The sequence below is a fragment of the Macrobrachium nipponense genome, chromosome 21, assembly GCF_015104395.2.
Source record: "Macrobrachium nipponense isolate FS-2020 chromosome 21, ASM1510439v2, whole genome shotgun sequence".
Taxonomy (NCBI): Eukaryota; Metazoa; Arthropoda; class Malacostraca; order Decapoda; family Palaemonidae; genus Macrobrachium; species Macrobrachium nipponense.
In genome coordinates, this window is record NC_087212.1 from 41833122 (window position 1) to 41853510 (window position 20389).

A 20389-nucleotide genomic window follows, 5' to 3' on the forward strand; every position below is an offset into this window, starting at 1 on the left:
ACTTCCCCAAGTAAGCGAAAAACCAGAAAATCCGATCGCCGCCATACCTTTATCTTTCTCGTTAGTCACCAAAAGCAGCCGTTCTGGCTGAATGAACGCGATCAGCTGAAGTGCCAGCTGCTGACGAATATGCTTCGTCAAAACGACATCCTCTGACGCGGAACAATTGTCATTCGGGCATTGTAAGAGCGTTGACACCGTCTGGCTTCGCACGGGCGTCTTAGACAGCCGAAAACCCTCTCCTGGCTTTCTCTCGGCGCGCTGACGGAGAGAGCTGACGTAAGCTCTCATATGGCGATGTTTGGCATCCCAGGATTCCCCGTCATTGAAGGGCGCGACCCACTCTTTTCCCTTCACCGCTCTTCCCAATGGGTCTGCTGGGTACGACACCTCTTTCTGGGTAGCGGGATCGAGAGGAAAACGGCCACTTTTCCAGCATATCACACCATGGAAAAAACTCACGAGGGCAAACGCAAGAATTGCCAAACGATATCTCACACGGAAATGATGCATTTTACGGAGTTCCGGGTTAAGCCTGTGGAGGAGGGTTAGGTACCACAGTGCCACCAAAGTCTTGAGTGCCACACTCCTCACTCACTACTGGGAGCGGCCATCACTCACGAGGGACACAGCACGTCACCTTGTTAGCCATTCATGAGTATAGCTGGTGAACTTGCTGTGCCCCGGTGGTAGAATCTATGATAATTGTATCATTGACATTTCTGTTCTCGATGGAGTTCAACTTTTGAATAATTGAATAATTTCCAGAATTATATTCCACTTTCAAGGCATCTGCTGTATCCCGTGGAATACTGCGTACGGTTGTTTTCTAATGATAAAAGCGACAGAAAATATGACATTTGTAACATTGGTTGTTTCTTTATATACTGTTTCCAATGATATATTTAAGGTTTACGTAACATTTCCCTTAAATGATGTATTATGTGCACTGCTATTTTCCAAAAATTTTACGAATGGAATTAACCAATTCATTCATTACTACCCAAATACAATTCTCATTATATCTGAATAATTTACTTATATCTTTATTCATTCATTAATTCAATTTACTTTTCCTCTTTTAATGACAGATCTCTTCTTTCTGTATTTTCCATTACCTTCCATAAGACCTACTTCTGTCTAATGAACACCATACTCTTTGGAAGCTTTAACTTCAAGTCAATGGGCTCTCTGCATGTTCCATATACATAAGGTTCAAAGGTTCATCTTCTGAATAATAATAATAATAATAATAATAATAATAATAATAATAATAATAATAATAATAATAATAATAATAATAATAATAATAATAATAAAATACTGACTATCTCTCCAAAAGTTTTTCTTCAATGGTTTTCCTTGTGATTCATAATCCTTATGGCTCTTCTATCTATAATCGGGCGATGTTTTGTTATCATGTGTCTATTGATAATCAAGTATTTTGAGGGCCACGTAATTCAGCAAATTTTATCAGTTTTTATTTTATTATCAGGAAATTGCTCTTAACGAAGAACAATTAGCGGTTATCAAAATAACCTCTAATAGGGTTGCATATTGAAAATACTGTCACTCCTATATTATGAACTAAATGTGTGCGTTGACCTAGACACGCTAAGTCTTATAAAGAACTTATACCCAATTCACTAGCATGTTTCAGTCTAGTCGTTCAGGTTTCTTCAGCATCTCACAGATTTGATGATTATCAAGGATATTCCCCACATCTTTTCGAGTCTTTCTTGTCATTACTTTCGTAAAAAGATTTCTAATAAACATATTTCGAACTTACGCTTCATTACTTAGTTGAGTGTGGATGGTAGATTTGTGTACGTCACCATGCTTAACATGTGTTCAATATATATGTGTGTGTGTGTACATAAGCAAATACCACAGGAAAAATAACAGGCAGAAATTCGTACTGAGCACTTTCGTCCTTTAATGACACAATGTCTCATTAAAAGACGAAAGCGCTTGGTACGAATTTCTGCCTATCGTTTTTCCTGTGGTATTCGTTTATATCATGAAGTCACCTGCATCTATTGTGATTTTTTAAGCATGTGTATGTATGAATGTATATACATACGTACATACATACACATACACACACACACACACACATATATATATATATATATATGTATATCATATATTGTCATATTACTATGATATATTATATATGATATATATATATATATACATATATATGCAGGGAATTCGTAATAACTTATTTTTGTTGTTGTTCCAACATCACAAATCCCATGACTATCCCAGATGCTGCAAAACGGGAACCAGAGTGCTCCAGCTATCTTAAAATATAGCGATGTATTTTTCACAGAGACTTCTTTTTCCTGAATTTACTATTCCTGAGATCTCTACTCTCTTTATTAGTCAATTTACTTACCTTTCATGCGCCAAAATCAAGAAATAAAACAGGAAGAGGTACTCTCAACGTCTCTTAACTTTCATGAGCCATATAAACCGATTCTGACTTTCGGGTGTTCATACAAGAGGCCCCCTTTAAATTTTTCATATCTGCTGTGTCCACTTACAATCCATCTTCCACTTCACACTATTTTGCCTTGCGTGTTGCAGGCACATTTCTCTGACTAGATTTCCTTCAGTGGATTATCGTAAACTAAGCTTTATGATGACTTTTTCTTTAGATGCGTCTAACTATTCCTAATTAATCTTTTTTCACAAATCGTCTGTACAAGGCGGCATTATTTTTCACTGCGCTTGGCTTTGGTCAATCAAGCTACCCTGTTTCATCAGTCTTTTGAAGGAGCATTTGACTCATATTTTGTAGTTCTATATCACGAAGATAACTGACACATATAATATGCTCTGAACTAATCCCCCCCATATAAAATCCAGTCGTAGCTATTTCCTACAGGCAAGTCAAGACTTCGAAACTTCTCAGAGAGAGAGAGAGAGAGAGATGAGAGGAGAGAGAGAGAGAGAGAGAGAGAGAGAGAGAGAGGAGAGAGAGAGAGAGAGAAAGGTTCTTTTATTTAAGGAATTGTACTTTTTATGAATAAAGTGCAAGTTTTTTTTTCTTAGAGAGAGAGAGAGAGAGAGAGAGAGAGAGGAGAGAGACCTTTAGGATGACCCTCACTTTCAGCAATTACTTTAAATACATAGACGATTGATAATTCTTTAAAAATTGAAACAGAGACGAAAATAAATAGGTATTCAAATGAACATTCAGGGTTTATGGTCTTTAATATAACCAAAATACCTCTACGAAAATCATTAGCTTACCTGTTGTTTCAAAAGGGATGGATGATAATGAAATTTGAAAATTTAATACATATGAAATGAATGTTTGAAAACGCCATAATAACCCTGAAATGAATGTTAGAAAATTCCATACAAAAGCACGAGATGAACTTTAGAAAAATCCATACAAAACATGTACTAATGAATGTTAGAAAATTCCATACAAAAACATGAAATAATGATTTTTAGAAAAAGTCATAAAAAACGTGAAATGAGTTATAAAAATCCATAAAAACGTGAAATGAATTCTATAAAAATCCATAAAAACGTGAAATGAATTCTATAAAAATCCATAAAAACGTGAAATGGATTTTATAAAGATCCATAAAAATCATGAAACGAATGTTAGAAAAATCTATAAAAAACATAAAATGAGTTTTAGAAAAATTCATAACAAATGAGAAATGACTTTTATAAAAATCCATAAAAACATGAAAGGAATTATATATAAAAAAAAAATCCATAAAAAAACATGAAAGGAATGTTTGAAAAATCCATAAAAAACATGAAATGAATGTCAGAAAAATCCATAAAAACATGAAGTGGGGTATAGAAAAATCCATAAGAACATGAAATGAATGTTACGAACATCCATACACAAACGTGAAATGAATGCCAGAAAAATCCATAAAAAGCACGAAATGAATATTAGCTATATTCATAATAATTCAAAGTAAGAATGGTGTACTTCGCTTCTTAAGTTTATAGTTAGCAGGAGTAATGGAACCCTTGTGTGCTTTCGTGTTGTATAATGACGATACCTCAGCAATCCGCAAGCAATTATCAGGCTGTGTGACGACAGGTCTGATTAACCTGGAAGGGGGAGAGAGAGAGAGAGAGAGAGAGAGAGAGAGAGAGAGAGAGAGAGAGAGAGAGAGAGAGATTCTTATTTAAAAATTGTACCTTTTAAGAATATAAATGTATATATATTATATACATATTTTTACTTACAGAGAGAGAGAGAGAGAGAGAGAGAGAGAGAGAGAGAGAGAGAGAGAGAGAGAGAGAGAGAGAGAGGACATCATACTATGAAACTTATTATTTCGATTATGTCAAAAAAGAGTTTGGCAATGAGGTTCCTGTGTTCTCTTGTTACCTCATTTGCGAAGCCAGATAATCTCTAATAAATCAATCAATCAATTGTAACCTCATGCAACCTGAAACACCAATGAAATTTAGCGTTAACCAGAGCACGCAAAATCTAACGAACGCATCAGAGCTGAAGATGACTGAAAAATAAGCGAACTCTCTTCACTCGTACTAGGTCAGCGAATCGTAACACATACGTTAATATTGAAGAGCACTTACCTTGCCGTGGAATCTCATTACGAAAACAAGAGTTCCGCAGATGTAACCATCCAGATCCTGTGACGCCTAGAAATTCCAAGCTTCGAGGAAAAGACCTTCGAAGACATCATTCGAGGCATTATGGTCCGTGGAATACCACATAACTATAAAATATGCAGCTTCCTATAATGCGAGACATTTGTCAGTGCTTTTGCTAACTATTCGCTGGTGTCTCTGACGCAACCCCTAATAATTGACCTGCTTAGTCCGCCCTATTCACAGTTCTGTTAATTTATCGTTGGCGTCAGACAGTTACTGTTGGTCATCCTTCCGAGTTCAGTCCATTCTCCTCTTTCGTGTTCTAAAGCAGCTCTGAATTGCAAATCATATGCCGAGTGAATGTTAGTTTTGCTGAGGCTCTCTGTAATTTATCTACTAATTCTCTCCAGAGTTTACGCAACAACTTTTTTATTTTATCTAATTTTCTGTAATTTACCGTTTTTTTTAAATTATTTTCTGTTACTGTACTGCGTCAGTGCATTACATATGATCATTTAGTCTGAAAAAATTTAACCTAATTATTGCTTGAAAATCAATTTGTATAAAGAACAATCTATAATAGTTCTCCAGGAATATCTAAATATAAAACCAAGGCACACCTGATATATAGAAGCCTTCTTATTTCAAGTTAGATTACCTTCATGTTCTATAAGAAAAAAAAAGTTCATTGAGAACAGACCTAAATACGGATAATTTCAGAGACCTCAAGGGATGCAGGCAGATGTAAAAAGAAATGCGCCAAAGTATTTGAATTAAGAATGGAAAACCACGTTCAACTTTGTTAAAACTCTATCTCAACGTAACTTTAACCTCGAAAATAAAGAAAATTAACGAAACTGTATAGCAGTCATGAAACCAATAACTACCTTCAGTTCTGAAGATGACTGACACCGTCCTAAAGCATAATGAAATTACCAGGTTACGAACATGAAGTAATTTTTTGCGTATAAATTATCTTCGTAAGTAGAGGAAAAAAAATGTGTGGCATGAAAATCATTATTCATATGTAAATGGACGACGGTATAGTTACAGCCACTAGAAACAGTGCTGACTTTATTGTTAAGTGATTTCGTTCAAGATTTACTTGAAAGCTTTTGCACACGAAGTATATTGCCAACGTCAGTATCAGTATTTATGATATTGCTTGGTATCAATCACACTCAGCATATCCTAAAATAAATATTAGAGTGAAATATGAGTTTTACATGTACAGTTCTTTTCTTTTATCTTGGTGTTTTTCAATACGATGAAGTTTGATTTATTCCGTAAAAATAAATTTAAGGGCATTTTTACATTTTATGTACTTTTACAATTATGATATGTAGGACAAAAGTAAAGCGAAATTCGTAATATTATTAGTGAACATAGATGAGTGATTTAAGCCCATATTCGGAGGGATATTTCATAGAACCTTCATTAAACATAACCTTCTTTAGTTTTTAATTTATAGTATTATTTCTAGTCATGAGTATGACTGGGGAGATACTTTAATCACAAACAGCGTTTTCTTTCTCTCTCTCTCTCTCTCTCTCTCTCTCTCTCTCTCCTCTCTCTCTATCTCTCTCTCTCTCGTCTCTCTCTCTCTCTCTCTCTCTCTCCTCTCATATATATATATATAGTATATATATATATATATATATATGTATATATTTAGGCAAGTATTGCCTCTAGTAAAGGGTCGTTAAACCGAAAGATCTCGGCAGTTCTCGTTTTTCATTTTCCTCCGTGGCATTACCTTTATTTATACCTAGCATCACGTTTTATATATTTCGGGTATCAAAGTTATTCATATATATATATATATATATATATATATATATATATATATAATATATATATATATATATATATATATATATTTATATATATATATATAGAGAGAGAGAGAGAGAGAGGAGAGACGAGAGAGAGAGAGAAGAGAGAGAGAGAGAGAGAATCATGGACTGACGTTACCGATCCCCAAATACATGTCCGTTTAAGGTTATATATATATATATATATATATATATATATATATATATATATATATATATATATATATATATATATATATATATATATATATATATATATATATATATATATATATATGTGTGTGTGTGTGTGTGTGTGTGTGTGTGTGTGTGTATTACTGAATCACATTTAGACCCTTGTATCTGTAACATGTTTAAGAATGACCTCAAAGATATAATTACTGACTTAAATAAAAAATCAGTTGCCTTAGAGTTATTAAATTTTGTTGTAATGTATGTCTGTCATGTATTGTTGAATATGGTTTTGTTTACCAAGTTCCGAATAGCTGTCACCTATAATCCTTTAATTGTCTGGAAATTGTATCTGAGATGATTGTCTTAAACCTTTAATTGCACCCATTGTTTATGCTTGTTTGGGAAGGTTTCTTATCTTCCAGGTGTGTCGGATTCTAGGTACTAATTCCTTTATAATCCCTATCTGTCAGTTATACGAACCTTCTTGTATTGTCTTTTCTCGTATTTATGTCAGTATCTGCTCAGTAAAGGACTTTTAAAGTCGAAAGATCTTGTAGACCTCCTTCGTTTATTTTTTCCTTCGTGGCATTTATCTTTATATATATATATATATATATATAGTATATATATATATATATATATATATATATATATATATGTACATAATTAAATATATATACACATACACACGCGATGTCTAACCGTTACCGACTTTATGGAAATCCAAGTTGAAAGAGTTGAATTGACAAGATGAGAGCAACACCTAGAAAGACAGGCAAATGGGACGACCTCCCTTCTACACTCAATCGTCAAAGTTGGACGGGAATCCTCTCAACCTGGTAACAGTTGTGATGAAAGGGTAAGCGAGGCAGACAAGTCGACAGACGGCTTATGGATGGACAGGCAGACGGACAAACAGGAAGGACATACTGGCTAAGAAGGAGATAAACTATTTGCCATGTAGCTTTGTCAGTACGAGACTAATAACAAAACATTGCTTCTGTTGCGACAAGTAAGATTTTTTTGATGGAATTATGAAAAAGAGTGAAAGAAAGCAAATATTTATTTCTTCTGATGCACTAACTATGGAGCATCGAGTGGTGTAAGTTATTCTATTCATGGACAGAAAGTGGCTAAATCAGGTCTTGAGACTAATTAATTCAATGTAAGTTTAATGAAACATTTGCCTCCCTACAGCTACCAACCTTAAAGTTCCGGTAATTATTAGGCTTCCTCTCCAAACGCCTACAGTTCTGACAAGCTGGTTCTTTACTTAATACGATAATAATGCAAGATTATGTCGTTAAATTAAGACTGAAGTGTGCGCTACTCGATTACCCCAATGATTCACTGGTGGATGTGTTTATTAATTAAAAAAAAGAACATGGAGGATGTGGTTATTAATCAGACTTGGGAAAGAGGAGCGTGCAGACACCACAAATATCCGCCGATGCTGAGCAGTAAACTGACCCTTCTCTACTGTAGATATAAATATCAGTCCAATGCCGACCTCAGGTCAGATTTTCGTGAGAATGTAAATATAACCTTTCGAGTCTTCCCGCTAACAATGAGACAAATAAACGGATGGAATAAAAATAAAATCTTAGGTAAGATATATTTTTTTTTCAATAGGCTTACTACGGACAGTGTTTCTACTCAACGAAACTAAATCATATCAATCGCCACCTTCGGTGTTGTCCAAAAGGGCGTTGAGCTGAGGAACATTTTTGCCTTGACGCTTACAACAAAAGCGTTCAGACCGCAAACCGCCACCAAGGATGCGCATTGATGATAACTAGGGTACAACTTGACCATAACGGGACAGTTTCGGTATACCTCGCTTCTTTGGGCAGTAATCGTCGTTTTGAGAGAGAGAGAGAGAGAGAGAGAGAGAGAGTTTTTCTCTCTAATTCTCTTATCATCAGACAAACTAACCAAACGCAGCATAATCTACAAGTCTAATTGCAGAACCAAACACGAAATACACTTAAAGCCTACAGTTGACAGTTATGTTGTAACAAACCAAAATGAGTCTATATTTGGATAGAAATTGTCCTAACGACAATTACTGCAATTTGTTTGTTTGTGTGATTTTAACATTATCACAAGATAAAAAGTCCAACAAATAGCACAGAATTAACACTGGAGGAACGCTAACCTAGTTATTTTTTTTTCTCTGGTTGGTTACCTATATTAAGTTATTACGTAAATGACGCATTATGCGAAGCTGAGCTCAGGCTTAGCACGACACGCGAAATAATCCATGACACAGAGAAATTTAATAAGGAAGTATATATAATTGTCATCCGCCCTTTAGTGCTCGGTTCGCTCTTGTTTCTGCGAACTGTTTGATTTTATGAAATTCAGGCAGTAAAATCAAGCACTTGTGCACTTCCGGGCATTCAGGGCTTCAGACATTGAAGAGAGGGAGTTGGAGAGGTTGGACAGCAAAAGAAATCCAGAAAACAAAGTGGACTGAGAGCAAGAATTTAAACGTGAGACTGGGAGAAACCCCAATAGTTGCGGTACGGGGTGAGTCGTTCGAGAGGATGGACAGCAAGACTGAAAAATGGGAGTGGGAATGGAGGTAGAGTAAAAGGCTAAAATCTGGGTGGAGTTGCTGGCCGAAGGGATGATGCAAATACCGGCACATTCGTAAAATAATACGGGATCGAAATTTTTGCTAGTTTTACTCTCATCACTGAAATACTACACAACACCATGACTTCATGAAGAGGGAGAATTTGTACCAGTGGTAATGAATGCAAATTCCTAGGCTCTCACGTAGAGGCTGAATTATGAAACAGGTATTTACTAATCGAAGACGCAGTGGAAGAGTACTATGCGGTGACATTAAGTTTCTTCAATAATTTTCTTACTCCGACTGCGATTATTTTCTATTATATGAAGTCAAAAAGCATTCGCTTCTCATTATGTATTTTACTACAGTTTGTAACTACGTTTTAACTGCTAAATTAATTTTCCTTCAAATTATAAAAGCGTTAGTTTTAATTAGAACGTAATTTTCTTCGGTATGGCATCTCCAAACTATTACAGAAAATGGTCATTACTCTTCATAGTCACATAATGACAGGCACTTAAACGTACATTCATGAGGAACATTAATGAAGCCAGATGGTTCCGTAATTTCCTCATTTAATGATGCAAGCTGGCGATGACACTGTTGAGGTATTCTAATTGGTATTTGTGTATGACATTGCGAATATCTTACTCTTTCGGTTACACACACACACACACACACACACACACACACACACACACACACACACACACACATATATATATATATATATATATATATATATATATATATATATATATATATATATATATGTATGAATATGGGAAGCGTTGCTATCAACCAACATACAACAAGGAGCTGAAGGAGACGTCATGTACTAGTAATAATTGTCCGTTTATTACACATGCTGACGTTTCGAGGACACAGCCTCATTTTCAAAGCTGAAAAACGCAATTATAATATATAAAAATATTACAAAGACTTAAGAAATAAGAAATTTACAAATTAAAAAATATTAAAACTCTAAGCAAAAATTAAAAAATTAAAAAAACTAATATTCAACAGACAGAATGAAAGAAACAGACCGCTACCTTTCAGGAGGGGAACCAAGGACCTAATGACATCAAAAACAGAGACAGGGGCACACTCAAGACAGGTACAGTGTTGTGGAGGTAGTTTCATTGTTTAAAGAGGGAACAAGCTTCTTAATATATAAAGATTCAGTTATTGCTAATTGATGAGGTGAAGTGGCTCTGGAGAGAATTTTAAAATGTTTATATTCAATATGTTGTTTACATTTTTCGGCATGATCACGTACATTAGAAAATTCAGGATTAGTTAATTTATTGCCTGTTCAGTAACTAACTCCCCGATGACAATCAATTCTGACTTTTAGTAGGCGACGAGAAGCCCCCACATATTTCCTCACCTTACATTTGGGGCAAGTGTATATAAATAAACGATATTGGAAGACACCAAGGAGCTTACTATGAGATTCAGGGTCTCTGTAACACGGTTTTTTGGACTTTGCTCCTTGTCAAAGCATTGGATGTAGCTGAAAGTTGACATATGTATATTTTACAACCACACACAAATTTTGTCAGCATTATCAATAACCTAAACCCGATAGTTTTAATTTTTATAGAGTAAAAATGATTTAGCCGACGCCATGGCCAATGTTTACGAGCCAAGAGTCGAAAAGCATTCATTACGTAAGCAAGGTAAACAAACGCCTTTTGACTAAATGTTGCCCCGCCCATCCTCCAGACAGAAATTCCATCGGCTCTGAAACCCAAAGACTTTATGAATGGCGGAACGATACATAGATGTGGGTGGGGTATCAGTGCTAGCGTAGTAATACTCTGTAGCAGTAGTGCCACAACAGTATAGCAGTAATATACATGAATTAAACGTTTAGGCCAACTGCTGGGATTCTTGAGGATCATTTAGCACTTCTTACAACTACTCGAGAAATTAGTTTTTATAGCCAGAAGTTAAATTTTCTAATCCAACAATGCCCATGGTAGCCTTCAGTGTTATCCTGAATTATAACGAGGCGAAAGTGGGTGGAGCCTCATGAAGTCACCATTCTGACGATAATTATTGGTGAAGGTTTAAAAAAGCCAATATACGGAACCGGCTATTTTTTTCAGTAAATAGGTAGATAGCCAATAAATAAAAATTGCTTGACATTGGATATAGCAGTTATCAAATCAAGCTTGTCTACTATGTTTTTGATAATTACCAACTATTCCCTACATCTTGTCAATCTGATTGTGACCTATAAAGTAGACTGTAATTTCTTTGGAAACTTATTTTGGGAGTTAGACTAATAATCGAAGTGTTTTTGTATTTATTAACATATTTTGTTGGTTTGTTCATTATGACAATTATCAGTGGAGAGGTTCCAATCATCCATCGAGAAAGAGGGAAGAAATGCTGTCATAAGTTACGTAACGAGTGCGTTCGAAACCTTTTCTCTGAGTAAATTGGCCCGTCTTCAAAAAAGGTCACTTTTACATTATAAGTACCAAATTTATTCAACCTACGTAGTGCAGAATACACTCAAAATTTATGTGTTGATATAATATGTATTCTGAATAAGCGTTATATTTATGAAATGCATAGATAAAAAGTTATTGCAAAAAAACCGTGTTACAGAGGCCCTGAATCTCATAGTAGTTTGTCTTTATGTTTAAAAAGAGAAGCAATGGTTAACGGGTTCTTTGGTATAACTCTACTGTTAACTGCCGGAAGGTGTCGGTGAATAAGGTCATTTAACTGAACATAAAAGGACTATCATGAATAAAATGAATACTGAAGTAAAATGCCAACTTGGGTACAGAAGGAATATTAAAAACAGAAACAAACTTACGATTAAGAAAATTATACAATTGTTTTAAAAAAAGCTTGGATGAGTACCAATTTTCTAAAAAATACTTCTGGAGAAATGAGATTTCTTGGTGGAAACCAATCCCAGTGGAGGATAAAGTATTGGCCCTGTGGAAGAGAGTACTTAAGGAATTCAATTTAAAATTAAAATGACAACTGCTATAAAAATTTGACCTAAGCCAGTAAATGTTTTCTTTCTAGAAATAGAAGTACAGAAGCCCTGCTCGTTACGGGACACAAGTATATCCAAAAATGCAAGTTTATTGTTTTCTTCGTGCCTTACAATCCTCCGGTCATAAAGTGATTTACAAATATGAGCTAAAAACCTCTTATAAAAAAGGTGTAGTAAAAATGCAATATTATGTCTTTCCCATATCCCCAAGTTTTACTATAGTAGATTCACATCAACAGTACATTTGATGTTTAGGCCGTTCCCTTACGACGCTCCTGATTGGCTGTTGATAAGCCAATCACAGGACTGGAAACTCTCAGCCTCTATCGAGAGTTCACATAGGCAGGATGTATCTTCCACCTCTCCTGAGGGGTACTTTTGAAAAACGTATCCATCAGGAGAGGTGGAAAATACATCCTACCCATGTGAACTCTCGAGAGAGACTGAGAGTTTCCAGCCCTGTGATCGGTTTACCAACAGCCAATCAGGAGCGTCGTAAGGGACTGGCCTAGACATTAAATGCACGGTTGATGTGAATCGACTATAACACCGTTCATATTCGAGTATACAGGTGATTTTAATTAAGTTATGGATTGGTCGACAAGCGGTTTATAAATAATGCATATCCGGTGTCCTGCGACTACAAGATTCTTTACGAATAATGCTGCATCCTCATTTTTAAATGTTTATACAGTCGTATGCACTCTACTTTCACCCTCACATGAATAAAGTGAATTCCTTTTATTACCAGGCTTTCGAAAAATATATCGAATAGTGCAAACTGGTCAGGATCATACCCTTAGTTTCATCATACTTGATGGGGTTTTACATTTAAACTTTACATGTTCCTGTGATGTATATGTTTATACATACATATAGTATATACATAATATATTTAGTATACATATATACACACATATAATATTATATATATATATATATTATATATATATATATATATATATATATGAGTGCTTGTATATGTATGTGTATGTGTATATATATATATTATATATATACATATATATATATATGTGTGCATGTTCGGGAGCATGCAGTATAAGATGAAACAGAAACAGAATGGGACGTGAATCGTTAAAATTTTAATGGCCAAAGGTTTTATTAAGGAGACGAAGACATACACTGAGTGAAAAAAATACAACCATGCCATTTTACAAAGAGCAAAACTTTGCAAGCCGGCCCATGCTTGAACCAACGGGAAAAGCATTAATTTGTATAGCTAACAATTACGAAAAATGAAAGGCTTTATCCATCACACTTATGGGCCAAAATTACAGAGAGTCAGGACAGAAGATAATCTCTCATGAATCACATCTGTCCCTAACATTCTCATTTATAATTTCCGTGATTTCCGAGAGCGTACGAGGTAATTGCCCTTCCTCGGCCGTCGGGAAGCCTGCTAATAGTTTGTCAACTTATTTCCTCTTTTTTTTTCCTTTTTTTTTAGCCACGATGGTAAGTTAGGTTATTGCAAATGAGCGTGATTTACTATACGATAAGGCGGGAATGACTGGGCGGGGTACCTTATGTGAAACACCTGTTAAAAAAGAAAGAAATGAATGCTGCATATTTGTATTCTGGATCATTTGGAAGGAATAGAACCGATTTAGAAGATTTAGTTGGTACTTCAACAAAGCGTACTCGAAGTCATTTACAAATAAAGAAGTATCAAAATACTGATTATAAAAGGAAGTTTGTGTCAACATTAAGTTACATACTAATTTTTCAACGCTGGGGTCGACTGGACAGAGATCCTATCTGCAACCCCTTTCATTTCTTTTAGTGCGCCCCTGCTCACAGTCACTTTTTTTCCAACCTTCTTTCCACCCGCTCCTGTCAATTATTTCATAGTTACTCCTTTACAAATTTCCTACTCTTAATCCCCCTTTCAATGCTGAATGACCACACAAGTTCCAGCCCTTGGCCTCAATTCTATATAGCCCATTCTATACTGGCACTGAAGGGCGAAATATTATATGATTAAGGGACAACGGAAACTAAATGACCATTCTAAAGCTTGACAGTAGAGTGGCTGAGACGCCGCTGATGACCACTGAGTAAATGAGGGAAGTGATAACCTGACGTGTGTGACGATGTTGCCTAAGAGGAGGAGGAGGAGGAGGAGGAACTCTCATACAGGGGGATAAAACAGTGTCCACAGAAAGAGACATAAGAGATCCTTAGGTGGAGAGAAAAAAGTAAGAATAACTTAGTTTTACCAGACCCCTGAGCTGATTAACAGCTCTCCTAGAGCTGGCCCGAAGGATTAAACATTTTTACGTGGCTAGGAACCAATTGGTTACCTAGCAACGGGACCTACAGCTTATTGTGGGATCCGTACCACATTATATCGAGAAACGAATTTCTATCACCAGAAATAAATTCCTCTGATTCCGCGTTCACCGAGCCGAGAATCGAATTTCTGACCAGACTCTGCTTCAGACCACCGGATTGGTGGCCGAGCGCAAAATCCACTAGTCCAACGAGGTGGAGAGAAAATTACCTAGATAAAAAGTAAGACAGTCACTGATTAGACGAATATCTTTCGATTCGATCGTATCGTGAACATAAACAAAAAAATGAAAAATTATATACAGGAAAATTATTCCTAGCATTGAAGGATATGGGCAACATAACGATTTAACGTTTAGGAAGCATATTATTAAAAAAGAAAGCTTGAGATAAAACAACGTCTAAAATGAATATTAAAAATGAAACCTTGAGATACCACATCTAATTTTTACACGCGTGATAAAATATTTTAGACAGCGTTAACCAGAATACCCAGACTGACACTAGAAGTGAGTGTTCTACTTATAAATTCATGAAACTATTTGTATTCATCGCTAAGTTTAATACACATTTACACCCGCGCACCGTAATACTATTCTGGTGGAAAGTCAATTTAGAGTATAGCTATCATTTTACCATTTTTTTTAAACAAAGAATTTACATTCGATCAAACATACTATAAGTTGCATATAGTGGCCTTGATATAACTCAAAGGCGTATTTACATGCTTGTAGCATTTTACATCAGTAATACGTATTGTTTCATCCATGCTTGATATCAATAGGAAATCTTAGCGATGAGACAAAAACAGTATACCCCGTAGAGGGGTAGTGCCATCAGTGCGTTCACGCGGTGAGCTGTACGTTTTACTTGGGGTTCTTTGCAGTTTCCCTTCGGCCCCTGGCACCAACCCTCTTCATTCCTTTTAGTGTACCTCCGTCCATATTCTCTTTCTTCCATCTTACTTACCACCCTCTTCTAACGATAGTTCCATAGTGCAACTGCGTGGTTTTTCTCAAGTTATACCTTTCAAACCTTTTGTATTTTCAGCTTCTCTTTCAGCGCTGAATGACCTCAAGGTCCGGCGCTTGGCCTTTGGCTTAAAATATACCAATCACAAAACCAGTAACAAAGTTCCAGATCAAATGTTAAGATATTGTACGATCTGTGAACCCTGACTCTACTTCATTAAAGCTGAACCAGCAAATTATCGCTAGAAATACCCTAACAACACATAATTTACAGTTATACACCAATTAAAGGTTGTAAATGTAACTGAAAAATCTCGGAATTGGATTGTAAAATTAGGGCCAAAGGCCGAGAGCTGAGACCAATAACGTTATTCAGCGCTGACAAGAATGTGGGAGCAATTGTTGGGAGAGGGTGGAGAGTCAGATGGAAGAAAGAGATTATAAATGGAGATATAGTAAAAGGAATGTAAGAGGTTTTAGCTGGGAGTCGAGGGCATACTGCAAAGAAGCTTCTTAAGTAATGCCTACAGTGCACCGCGTGAGGTGTCCCAACGGCACTATCCCCCTACGGTGACTGGACAAAACAAATTTAATGAGCTTAAATATTTCTGGAAGGCTTGTATTGCCTTGGAATCTAAGTGGATTTAATTGAAAAAAAAAAAAGCGAAATGCAATAAAGTGAGTTTAAAAATAAAACAATTATTAGGTCGTCATGACATGACGACATAACCTTAAAGAATATTGAGATGTAGTACAATTGAGTGACTATAAATAGCTTACTGACGTTTGTGACGAACTGATTACACGCTGCCATTTGAGTTGTTGAAATCGATGGAGAAGTCAATATTCTTTACGCTTAAAAAATAAAAGAATTAGGTTCAAATTAGGCATGTAAGTTCTTTATATCTGATATATGCTCTGCATATTAGGATAAATGTATGGCTTTACAGAAGTTTGCTGAAATGCACACATACATTTACAGACAGGGAATTAGATAAGCAACATGTGTAAAGGAATATGTTTAAGAACCCGAGCCTTGAAATGGTGTACAAACTTTATGCTAAGCCTTCGAGATATCCTAGTCATAAAATAGTTGAAGGTAATTTCTTACAGCACTAAACACGCGACGAAATCGATTAAGATCGAGAGAAGGACGAGACATCAATTATGAATTTCGGTTTAAAGGAGACAAAGACTTTGGTTGGCGCTTCGCCGTAACAAACTCTTGACGCTGATTGTGGCAATACGGTTACACTAAGCATTAAGCTGACGGTGACCATGTAACTGATGTTCTCGTATCTTGGGCTGTCCCAGTCTCCAAAGGAGACAGTGTAAGGAGCTGAAATAATCGGGAAAATATTTCTAGTACAAAGCTTGTTGCAATGAAGAGGTACAAAGATAAAGTAGAGGACGTGGAGGCAAAAGAAATGACCGATGTCACAACACAGAAGTATGTCCGTATGGTAGTTGTGCCGTCTGTACACCTCATGCGGTGCACTGTAAGCTTGACTTCAGATTCTTTGTGGCGTCCCTTCGGTACTTAGCTGCAACCCTTTTCATTCTTGTAACTGCAACTCCGCTCATATTATCTTTCTTCCATCTTGCTTTCTATCCACTCTTAACAATATTGTTTCTTAGTACAACTGGGAGGTTTTCCTCCTGTACACCTTTCAAACCTTCTTACTCTGAATTTACCTTTCAGCGCTGAATGACCTCATAGGTCTCAGCGCTTGGACTTTGGTCTAAATTCTATATTCCATTCCATTCCACTACGTTCCAGATGTGATGATTCCTCTCCCAGCTTTCTTACTATGTTATTTCACAAGCAACTTGTGAACCGATCGATTTCCTAACAACCAGTAGCTTGTAGCTTCCATCAACAAAATGACTGGCGTCATGACAATTACATTCATTAAGCTTGCTAACATTCTTTGGACTTGAAATTAAAGTCATGCAAGATGACGATTACAATGATCTTTTCCGCTATAGCAGTTTGACCTGAACAACGACATTTTAATTCTTTATGAAATTTCACTGTCATGTGTAATTGGCAACCTTGCATCAGCAAAATAACCGATGAAAGGTAAAAGCTCTACCTATAAATAACTTATACAGTCGGCTTACACCCGAATTGCTACGTATATTCCTGTGTATCTTTCGTATGTGATGAAGTATAGCGGAATAGAATATAAAATTTAGGACGAAAGCCAAGAGCTGGGACCCATAAGGTCAATCAGCGCTGAAAGGGAAATTGAGAGTATAAAGGACTGAAAGGTGTAACAGGACGAAAATCTCGCGGTTGTACTATGAAACAATTGTTAGGAGAGGATGGAAATTAAGATGGAAGAAGGAGTATATGAATGGAGGTACAGACAAGAGAATGAAAGGGGTTGCATGTAAGGGCCGAAGGTGCGTTGCATATAACCTCAAGAAATGCCTACAGTGCACCGTAAGAAGTGCACTGACAGGACGCATGAAGTATAAAGAACTTAATTACATGTCATGTCCAACAAAAATTCGCAAAAAATTAAAGTGACCGTCTGGAATGTGTAAGGTAAGTTGGTCCATTAAAACGATGAAGAACTGAAAAGATCTGAAAAATAAAGGAAGGTAAGGGGTATGAATGATTGAGAGTTATCTGACGTCACACGTCACGACTGCAACGGTCATTGACACCTGGGTAAGCAGTGTTTGTTTCAAGTTATTATATATATATATATATATATATATATATATATATATGAAATTGTAATAGTCATCGGACACATGGCAGGACTGCCCAGCCGTCCCCAGACCCGTGGCGGGCCTGCGCCGGTGTCCCAGGACCCGTGGCGGGCCTGCGCCGGTGTCCCAGGACCCGTGGCAGGCCTGCCCCCCCCCCCCCTCCCCGGACCCGTAGAGAGCCTGCCCTGTCGTCCCGGGATCCGTGGCAGGCCTGCCCCACCATCCCGGGACCCTTGGCTGGCCTGCCACACTGTCCCGGGACCCCTGGCAGGCCTGCCATTCCGCCAAGGGAACCCTGGCGGGCCTGTCCCGCTGTCCTGGAACCCCTGGCAGGCTAGCCCTGCCATCCTGTGACCCGTGGTGGGCCTGCCCCACCGTCCAGGGAACCCTGGCGGGCCTGCCCTGCCGTCCCGGGACCCCTGGTGGGCCTGCCCCGCCACGCCGTCCGGGGACCCCTGGTGGGCCTGCCCCGCCACGCCGTCCCGGGACCACTGGTGGGCCTGCCCCACCACGCCGTCCCGGGACTCCGGGCGGGCCTGCAATGCCATCCCGGGACCCCTGGCAGACGCCTGCCACGCCGTCCCAGGACCCCTGGCAGGCGGCAGGCGTCTGCCAGGGGTTCTGGGATGGTGTGGCAGGCGCCTGTCAGGGGTCTTGGGACCCCTGGCAGGCGCCATTCCGTCCAGGGAACCCTGGTGGGCCTGCCCTGCCATCCTGTGACCCGTGGTGGGCCTGCCCTACCGTCCCTGGAACCCCTGGTGGGCCTGCCCTGCCACGCCGTCCCGGGACCCCTGGCAGGCCTGCAATGCCATCCCAGGACCCCTGGCAGACGTCTGCCATGCTGTCCCAGGACCCCTGGCGGGTGGCAGGCGCCTGCCAGTGGTCCCGGATGGTGTGGACCCCTGGTGGGCGCCTGCCACGCCATTCCGGGACCCCTGGCGGGCGCCTGCCACGCCATCCCGGGACCCCTGGCGGGCGCCTGCCATGCCATCCTGGGACCCCTGGCGGGCGCCTGCCACGCCATCCCGGGACCCCTGGCGGGCGCCTGCCACGCCATCCCGGGACCCCTGGCGGGCCTGACCTGCCCCACCCCGCCACCCTGAACCCGTGGCAGGCCGGCACTGCCCCGCCACCCCAGACCCGTGGCGGATTTACCACGCCGTCCTGGGACCCTTGGCGGACATGTCCTACCGTCCCTGGACCCCTGGTGGGCCTGCCTGGGAGAGAGAAAGAAAGAGAGAGAGAGCATCCTTCGGAGGTGCTTCTATGCACTCAACACTTCTGCCTAACTTTAGGTCGGGAATATGCCACTGATTCCTCAGACTGCTCCTGGAGCTCCCACAAATCCTAAGGTTTTCCTCGGGTTCCTGATTCCTGTCACCTTCTTAGGATATTCTGTTTTTCTGCCATCTTTCTGGGGCTTCCAGGAATGAATAAAACGACTGGGAAACATTTGATCATATTTATTCTCGTACTATTTCAATATCCTTCAATAATTAACAAAGCAAGATAATAAAAAACTTTCTCTTCAATTTACAAGATCTGATCACTGTTCGTGAGGCCACATTTTCTTCAAACTGGAATCCATATCTGAACATCTGAAGTATGTTACGTGCAGAGGGAATAAGGGAATACCCACTTCTTATTTGTAAGTGTTTACATAATAAAAATATGGAATGTTAGTCCATATATATAAAAGTCTAAAACTAAAGAGGTCAACCAGATTGCTTGCAGGAATGTGATCAGACTAGAGACGCTAAAGATGACGTATACAATAAAAGTAGGCTAAGATAACATGCCGTCACCTGTAGTCATTCAATTGTTTATAAACATTAGTCCAAGCTCCCTGCTTGAGACAACTACCGCCTACGTGATCTGTAGCGTGTCTCATTTGATTGTGTGTTCGTATGAAACTATGTCATTGTATGTATGTTCATATGTTCGAACTACTGTCTGTTCCTTCATAACTTGTAACGGAGATGGTAGACAGGCAGAACAGAGTTAGCTATCGTCATTAGAAGACCTGTACCTCTTTACCTAAGCTTTATCATGTAGAGGAATAGGATTAGCCATCATCATTGGCAGAAGCGATCAAGCTATCGTCATAGAAGACTTGTACGATCATACCTGATCTTCATCATGTAAAACTTCAGAAGAATAT

At 38.4% G+C, this 20389-nt stretch overlaps 1 protein-coding gene across 1 annotated transcript; it reads left to right on the forward strand.

Moving 5' to 3' along the window:
• The first annotated feature begins 297 nt into the window (after positions 1–297).
• On the forward strand, positions 298–19579 carry LOC135197463 (collagen alpha-5(IV) chain-like). The gene is made up of 2 exons (XM_064224529.1): positions 298–547; positions 18438–19579. The coding sequence occupies exons 1-2, from the start codon at positions 298–300 to the stop codon at positions 19577–19579; spliced, it is 1392 nt and encodes a 463-aa protein (XP_064080599.1).
• The last annotated feature ends 810 nt before the right edge of the window (positions 19580–20389 follow it).

What these genes read in the sequence shown, in the direction of transcription:
- LOC135197463 (XM_064224529.1), top strand. Translation starts at nt 298, where the DNA reads ATGTTTGGCATCCCAGGATTCCCCGTCATTGAAGGGCGCGACCCACTC. An exon ending in GGTTAAGCCTGTGGAGGAGG is followed by an intron (nt 548 to 18,437) that starts GTTAGGTACCAC and finishes GATCCGTGGCAG; the next exon opens with GCCTGCCCCACCATCCCGGG.